At 27.1% G+C, this 9,539-nt stretch overlaps 1 protein-coding gene across 1 annotated transcript in view; it reads left to right on the top strand.

Annotated features, from left to right (window-relative positions):
- Positions 1-9,539, top strand: part of LOC100158922 (ankyrin repeat and fibronectin type-III domain-containing protein 1) — a 153,934-nt gene that overhangs the window by 37,909 nt on the left and 106,486 nt on the right. The window contains exon 4 of the mRNA XM_016807921.2: positions 7,038-7,221. Within this exon, the coding sequence (XP_016663410.1) occupies positions 7,038-7,221 (184 nt within the window). The remainder of the gene's footprint in view (positions 1-7,037; positions 7,222-9,539) is intronic.

The following is a 9,539-nucleotide window of genomic DNA, read 5'->3' on the forward strand; positions in this document are numbered from 1 at the left end:
AAGGGTGTAGTAGTAGTTGCCTCTCAATGGGCAAGCAGATAATATATGTCTAAGTAGTTTATTAACGATTAATACATTTTTGAATATATAATTGTAAAATTGTAAATTGTTTGTAGGTACATTTTAAAATGCTCATAACTAGCTTTAAAATAAAAATATAAAAATGAACGTATAAGATTTACTATAAATAATATTATTACTTTTAAATTAGATAATAGGTCAATTCGCTCTTATATTAAACTTAAGAGTGTTAATTGGATTATTCAGAAAGTACCTATAGGTATTATACCCCACACAGCATTTTAATATTTCCCAACTATTTTATTTTATTGGTTTTAAAGCTATTTTTATTTTATTTTATTTGATGATCATACGCCCCGAAGAGCATTTAGAACTATGGTATAAATATTTTCAGGAAAACAATTATCGTTGTCAAAATATTTGAAAAAGTTGCGTAAATAATAGGAAATATTTTATTTATATTTTTTGGCCAAGAAGTTCACTTATGAAAAATATTTTGTAAAAAACATTAACAAAACATTTTAATCATATTTTTTTAAAAAACATTTTCATGGAAACATTATAAAAATATTAGTCAACATTTTTATGCAATATTTTATAATCTTATAAGAATAAAATATTTATACAATATTATTAGTCAAATATTCATTATTCAAGCACTCCAAAATATTCACAAAATATTATCATTTCCCAAATGCTGTGTGGGTACAATTTGCCATGTTATACGTTTGGAATACGGATATAACGCATGTGGGTGTAGAGTCCTCTTAAGCTTTTTATTTACGGAAATAATGTAAAGGAATTCATATATTTTGGGATGCAACTATATACTATGCATTGGCAGTTGTCGGGAACCAGTTAGGCTTTAATGAGAGGTACCTGGGAATAGATTTGTGCGGTTTTTATAATATTGTGTATTTATATAATACGTAGAGTAAATATAAGGTTAAGATTTAAATGAAAAATAAATAGTTTTTGTTGTTTTGGAATGGAAATATACAATAGCATCATGGCTACATTATTTAATGAATATTTAACTTGTGTATTGCACTGGAAAATATATAAAAATATATAGTAAGACTGATATCAGGCACTTTTCATTAATATTAATTGATTTATTTGTACTGTCCGTTATTTATTCAGAAAAAAAGTTCTACAACCTAACCATTTTGGGTCTTAAGTCTAGAAAGTTGAGAGCGTAAGTGGCTCTCTTAAAAATAAATGAGTTTGGCGTCACAATGGAGACGGCCGAGAGAACACAATTAAGACATTCGTAATTCGTTAATACTTGTTAGTTATTAGTATAAGCCAACAGTATGACTTATATAGAATAATCTGAACAAAATCGATTAATTGTATTACGTACCAAAACATGTGATTGTAACAGTTAAATGAAAAAACAAAACTTATTTGTTTTTATTATGGCGACCGTTTTAAGACCATTTTAAGACCATCACATTGTATTCGTGTATAATATGCCAGACCTAAGTTTGCTTCGATCAACAATTTAAAAAATTAACTATAATTCTATATATCAGTTTATATGGAGTGTATTTTAGCTGGAATATTATTTTTTAAATGGGTATACAGTTTAAGTGGTTTAAATTTAATTAAAAATAGAAATTGATCGGCCAAAATAATTAATAATAATTAGTTGTGTTTAATTTTGGATTCATAAACCATGTACTTATGGTTAAAATAGTACTGGGAATTATTCGGATTTCTAGATTTAAATTTGGTGAATATCTAATAATCTAAATAACTTGGATTTTACGATAAGTTATATCTACTTACATTTTTTATTTATCAAATAATTCAACTCGATTATCAAGCCCGGATTAAGATAGTTTTGGGCCCGGGGAAAAAATGTATCCATTATCCATATATTATAGTACCTACTACTGAAACATACCACCCACCAGGGGCCCACTATTGTTCGATATCTTTTGTAGGGCCGGGTTCATAGCTCCCCTACCCCCCTTAATCCAGGCTTGTCAATTATATTGTTTAACAGTAATAATTTCATCACAGTTCGTATTTGAATTTCTATAACCAACTAAAAATCTGAATCACTTGATTCAATGAGTTCCTAAGAACGTAGTTATTTGATTTAACTAAATAGTTAAATGAAAATTATAAATCAGAAATTCCGAAAACATTTATGTTTTCCCAGTATCAAACTATAGGAGCATTATTACAGTTTATCCCTCTGCTCATGTAGTGATTCGTATTATCGAAAACTTTTATTTTCTATCACTTAAAATCGTGGAGTAAAATCGGCACGCCACCATATGGATTCCATATGATGACTTATGAAAAACGACGACAAAGTCGAGTCGGTGTCAACGAACTTCCCACGCTACAATTAAGTTCGTAGCACGAATGGAAACCTGTTTTGCGGGTTGCGATACGTGAGTGCAAGTCGGGGATTTCCCCGTAGAATCGTGTGGTGTCCAGCAGCCACACTGGCACACAGTCGTAAGTCTACAGACAGATTTTTCACCGATCTGCATAGGCGGTACTACGGGGGTGGCAGAGTAGGCAACTGCCCCTCCTGCGAACCGTACTTGTATTAATACATAATTCTTTATTAACGACCCCCCCCTGAACATAAAGTTAGATGGTTAAAATATTTTCTGCCCCCCCTGCCAAGAGGGTCTAGTACCACCTATGCCGATCTGATAACATTGGTAACCCTTCGAACGTTCAAATTTGAGATACAAGCTTTGTTCAGAACCCTTCGGTTGCTCTAGAAATTTTAGTTAGAAGAAACAAAAGAACGGAATTTGAAGACACGCCTCGCCTGTGAAAAGTTATTCAATCAGATACAGAGACTGCATTTTTTACTGATTACCTAATAATTTTTGGGAGTAGATGTGATCTAATGTTTTTAAATTTTTTGTTCCTACAGTTATTTGCTGTTTTTTTAATATTCATAGTTTTAATTTTCACTTTTTTTAAACGAAATATTAAAATATTTTTAGTTTTTACTACATATTATACGTTACACCACAAATTTACATTTTTGAGTAAATCCAAACTATAAAAATTATTTTTTGATTAATAATTTCTCCTTTTTTATACCTAATGATTGTTAGTCTTAACTCTAATACATATGGTTTGTTGATTACAATATTCTACACTGCGGATTGGATCCCATCAGTAACAACGCGAGCTAGTGCAATTTAAGCACATTTATTTTATAATATTAGTTTAATGGTTCTACTTTTTGGTCGTTACTTGTTTAATTTGTCTTGAAATATTTTCCTTAAAGTTATATAGTAATTAAATTTTTTAAACGAAAAAGATTATTACAGAATCCGCTACTAAAATAATAGCAGGTAGGTATACCTACATTAAGTTTGATATGTTTCATTTAATTTAGACCCTTTTAAAATGACAACGATATTTTATATTCACCGAGATAAAAGGATTGTCTGCTTCTGAAACTATTATAATACAGAGTATAATGTTTTAAGAACTAAATATTGTTCACTTTTGAAATTACTGCTTCTATATAGCTTTTAGTTTGGTAGAATTAATATGTATTTTGAACGAGTTCAACACAAGACAAATGTAACTATTAAAGTTTATATTATATACCAGTTTTATTTATTTTAACAGTTATATTTTGCTTCCTTACTATAATATCTTAAATTAAAAATCAATTTTAAAAGTTTCAACTATGTAATGACAAAAATAAAACTAGTAAAAATATTTTCCAAACGTATAAATCATACATTTTTTCAAAATAATTTATGCTGTAGACCTGTAGCTATTAGAGTGTATGTTATAACTCATATACCCATAATTATAGACCTTGAATAAAAATTAGTTAATATGAGAAATATTTAAGTATGATAACTGGCAAATTAATTATTATTATTTCGTATGGAAAATTAATCGATTCATGAGACGTGACTGTATTATATGTATACTTTAGAGTATTCGTTTAAAAAAAATGTTTGTAGTTAAATATTTTTGAGTACATCAATTATAATGCATTTGAACTTATCCTCTATAGGTGTAATTCGTGACTAAATAATATTATGTATAAATGTACAATATGTATTTATTAATTAATACTGTGGCACTTCAAAACAGAAATCGGCTCTAAGCCTACCTATGCAACTGCTGAACTGTGAATAGTTACAAATAATTATACGAGTTCACAGCTATGTACTCGTATATAATGCAGTTTACATAATAATAATGCATTGCAGTTATTATATCTAACAATTCGATTTACGGATTACTTGCCAAAATATTATTAGTGCTGGTTGATTTATTGTTTCGGTTTTTAGAGGCATAGGTACGAGTAATTTTGAACAGACTTGGGCGGGGCTGGTATTATGTATTTTTTTAAGTTCTGAGTGGATAAATGTATTTTGATTATTGATAAATGATTTTGTCAATGATATGTGTTTCTTTTTGTGTCTGTTATCATGGTTTGGGACAGTAAAACTGATTCGATTTTCTTCAACAGTATATTGTTCTATGGGAAAGTGAATCTAGTTGGTGCATTTAGGAGGTCAAATTCTCAATAGTTTTCAAAAGCACCGGGAAAAACAACATACAAATTAAGGAAAAACGAAATTTTTAAGCAAAATCGTTTTTCCGCTAAATCGATTTTGGTTTTTGATGTAACTACTGTAACTAAAAAAAAAGAACGTATATACATGAAATGTTCACTTGTTATTTATATTTGAATTTTCTATACACGATAAAATTTTCAAAATATTTTGATTTGTTTCCAATTTTATTAGTATTTTTTTCAATGAAAGTCAATAAAACTTTATTTGTTGGCTAAAAAAGCTTGAAATTTTAATACAAGGCTCCTATTTTATTGTTACAATAATATTTGAAAAATATTAAAAATCCTTAATCACAGTTTTTTTTTTTATAATCTTTTAAAGTTCAAATCTTAACAAATTACGGAAAAATCCCCAAAATTAGCAAATTATTTTAAGTTGAGGACTTATAAAATTTTTCTTATCAAATCTAAGATTTGAAAATGTAATACAAGATTATTCATGAGTTTTTCAACCTTTATAAAAAAAAAAATGTCAACAAACAAATCAAATTAAATTGTATGTGTGTTTGAAGTTCATATTTTTACAAGATTGGATATTCACTCGATTTCTCATATACCAGTTTTGTTATTTTATTGTTATTCAAAAACGAACAACTGTAGATACATGAAAAATTTACTGAACGTTTATATTTTCATTTTCTATACACCATACAATTTTGAAAACATTTTGACTCTTATTGAGCTGTTTTATTGAGCATTGTCAGTTTTCAATTTTTTTAGTTTTTTTTTCTATAAATATCAATAAAATGTTATTTGCTGGATAAAAAAGTGTGAAAATTGAATGCAAGGCTCCTGATATATAGTTCAAATAGCACTTAAAAAATATTATAAATACATAGGCACAATTTTTTTTAAAGGCATTTAAAGTTCAAATGTTGACAAAATTTATCAAATTTAAAATTTAATATTTATTTTGTAGTTAAAAATGTATAAAATGTTCAATTTTTATAGCTAAGGATTGAAAGTTTAAAACAAGGTTTCACGTAAACAGGTTATATATAAATACTTTATTCACAATAATGTAATAAAATATACTTGGTAATAATATTATAGGCTGACCGACTGTTTTCGCTCAGAATCGTTCTTCTTATACAAAGATAATATTATATCATTGAATTCAAATTTAACACCATCCATTATACAGTGACATCATCGACTTACCTATTGTTTTTTTTAAATTTAAAAAAGAAAATCCGTAGAGACTTGAAATTTTAACTAAATATTTATATATTATCATTGTCTAGTCATTATTTTATATTTTTGAAAGTTTTTTTTGATTTATGTTGATAAAATATTTGTTTGTAAATTAATAAATTCAAATTAAACACTATATCAAATACACTGAATTATCCAATGACAGAATGTTATACATTTGAAACCTACTATACATAAAGTGATATTATATTCGGTTATTTAAATTTAAAATTTAAAATTACCGGTTACAACCATTTCACTGCATAGACAAAAAATTTTTTTTTGAGTTAATAACCGATTAACAATAAGTTTTAGATTTTTATTATTAACCGACAAAATTGTTTATTATATTTCAGTTGAAGCGTAATTGATTTAAGGAATTTGTGGAATGCTATTATTCCTATGGTATCGAGCATATTAAAACAATCCTATACAAAATTCAACATAAACATAGGATTATAATACTATAAACAAATATGCGATTACATAAGTAACATAATTTTTACAAAATTAAAATTCTATACCAATATATAGTTTCTCACCCTCAGTAATTACTAATTTTACTTTATGATTATGTTCCTAATCTTATAAGGAAATTAAATATTAATATTTGAAGTGGACAATGGTAATGTATAGTTCAAGTTATGAATCAGTTTATATCACAGTATGCTGACAATAATAGCGTGTTTTATAATATTAATCATACTTATGGTAAAAATAATTAAGTTTAATTTGATAAAAAAAACCGTGAAATTTTAATGATAGGTACGTCTTTATATTCACAAAACGCGTTGTACCTATCACGTGAACTCTTATGTATAGTATAATTATTTTTCTTGTATTAATTGTATCACAGTTATACCATCTCCGATTAAAGTTAACCGGAGTTTAATTGACCAAATTTGCCCGGTAGAATATCTGTTATTAGCTGATTAAGCGTAATCGATGTTTAACCGTAGACAGTATAACTGGCCCTAAGACACTAAAACTGATCTAAAGTAAACGTGTTCATTGATCACCGTATCAACTCCCACCCACTGAGTAACGCCACTGAATACATAGTGATATATTTGACGATGAGCAATGTTGATATGTTTAATATTATGGTAAAAATGAATTAATAACATATAAGTCCGAATAATATTGTCATATTGAAATACCTTTTAAACACTGGATGATTAATTACGACAAAATAGATTTTTTTTTATATCTTTGTTTTTTTTTTCAGGTAATTTTGGTGTTAAGAAATCTGTTAAGTCCTCGACAAACGTATTCCGTTCTCCATGCATCAAATTCTCTCCGGTCGCATCGCCTAGCAAGTGTGGAAGGTCTAACAAACACCAAAACCATAACGTAGCTAACCGCCGCCGAAGCAGTGATGAAAAAGATACGCGAACTGTATATTTAAACGAGTATGATCATATTTTTTTCTCGATTTGTTTTTAGTTTTCGACAAGACGTGTGGTTGTCGTATAATATTATTATAAGTTCTTACACGATATTCACGATTTGAAGCCCACCCTATGCTTGTCATAAGTTGTAATTATTTAGCTATATATTGATACTACTCCCCTACTCTTCAAATGAAATACTCTTCCTATGATGTCACCCTTGCTTGACAAACACGTAAATTACAAAATTTGAAGTTTTATCACATTTGAAAAATAAATGGAGTATTGTAACTTATATACGTAGACAGTAGAAAACTCATTTTGTGTAAGATGTATTATTATATCCACCTCAATTAAATAAACTATATTGAATCTTCTATAATATCTATATACCTAATACTATGAAGTTACAAACAGAGTTTTCTAAGACATTAATATTTCCGTGTCATTTTTTGATTAGAAAATTATAAATACTCATTTATTATATTATGTTATGATCTTTAATAACATTATAATTAATAGTAAAAGTAATATTATTTTTGAAACATTTTAATTAAAAATAAAAAGGTTTATACAAAAATCAGTGTTTATAACACATTTCATGAATGCCATTTATAGTTTAAATATAAGCATACAACAAAAAAATGTTAAATTAAATTTAAATATATTATTGCATACATCTGCAGGCTGTGGTATTTTCTCATTTCCGTCATGTGCAGGTTTCCTGGCGTGTGGGTATTTTTCTCTATCCTAGAAAACCCGACTCTGACTAGGAAAACCCCCCTTCACCACGAGATCAAATGTTTGACTTTTTTCATTCATTGTGTGATCTATCTAACGTATATTTTTTTTCAAAAAAAAGTCGACGGACATTTATTGATTTCATCTGCTCGTGTGAGTGCGGCTAGTAAACGATTTGGCCCGGTCTCTGGTGCTGTCTTGCATGAAAACCAAAATAAACATTTGTTTTCGACATTTTTTTATTTTTCTCATTGACTATGACCTATTTGACATAGGTAGCCATATATTATTGTTAAAAACTATTCTTAATAATTTGATTTATTTTTAATATAAATAACTGAGTGAATAATAGAGGGAATGCTGACATGTCAATGATTATTTGTATCTATGTCATGTTATTACCATTACAATATTATAATTTATAGAGTTATTTCATTAATTTTTTTCATTAAATTTTCACTGAAAATAATTTTTGAAATATTATTCATAATTGTAAAAATGTAGGATAAATAAATTTAATAATTAATAAGTTTGGATTGATATCGAAAAATATGATGATATTTGGTGTATAAGCAAATCCAAAAATAAGATTCTTTAATAGTCATATACTGGCATCTGGCAGAAATTACTTAAGGAAAATACATCGTTATAAATGTTTAGATTTTCAATACAATGCTTTAAACGACTTGAGATATTCTGATTAAATGGGTATCTAAATAATTCTCTTTAGATCAATTTTTTACCTTGTTTTTTTCTTTTTACCTGTCTCTTCTGATGTAAATTTACATTTTAGTGAGACAAAATTTATTGAAGTTTAAAATTCAGTTATCTAGTTACAAATCCGAAAATAAAGTACCTATACTTTTTAATATAATTAAATCGTACAATAACTATCAGGTGTTTATCACAGTATCGTTAATTGGGTGAGAAAGGTTATTCCATCCACCACAATTCTTCAAACGTTATTTTATTGTATAGGTAGTGAAAAATTCATTTTTACTAACTGAATAGATTACCATTGATAATATGATATTCAAAAAATATATCCATACATTTATAACCAGTATTCGGACTTATCTAGATGAATATCTAGATAATTATTTGTTTATCTTTTATCCTATCTAGATAAATAGTTACATGGTATCTAAACGTTCATCTTAGATAATTTTTTTACTAATCTAAATAAATTCATCTAGATACATTTTCATTGATAAAAATCGCGAAATTGTACTACATTTTTAAATATTTATACAGATTCTCAAACAAAGTTTACGGTTTATAAATAATGTAATTATTTTTATTTATATCATTATTATTATTATGTTCCTAGTGCCCAACTCAAATATACCAAAATTTACCAAAACCATTTAAAAAATAATTGTATCTTTTTTTTATCTAGATAAAAAAGTATTATCTTTATCTTTATCTAGATAAATATGAGTTAAGTTATCTTTTATCTCTATTTAGATACATTTGAGTTGCATTATTTTTTATCTTTATCTAGATAAAAAAATACTTATCTAATCCGAACACTGTTAATAACAGGTTCTGATTTTGAGATATTATCTGTGGCTTAGCTCAAAAATGTTGTATGTGAA

Source organism: Acyrthosiphon pisum, chromosome A1 (assembly GCF_005508785.2).
Source record: "Acyrthosiphon pisum isolate AL4f chromosome A1, pea_aphid_22Mar2018_4r6ur, whole genome shotgun sequence".
Classification (NCBI taxonomy): Eukaryota; Metazoa; Arthropoda; class Insecta; order Hemiptera; family Aphididae; genus Acyrthosiphon; species Acyrthosiphon pisum.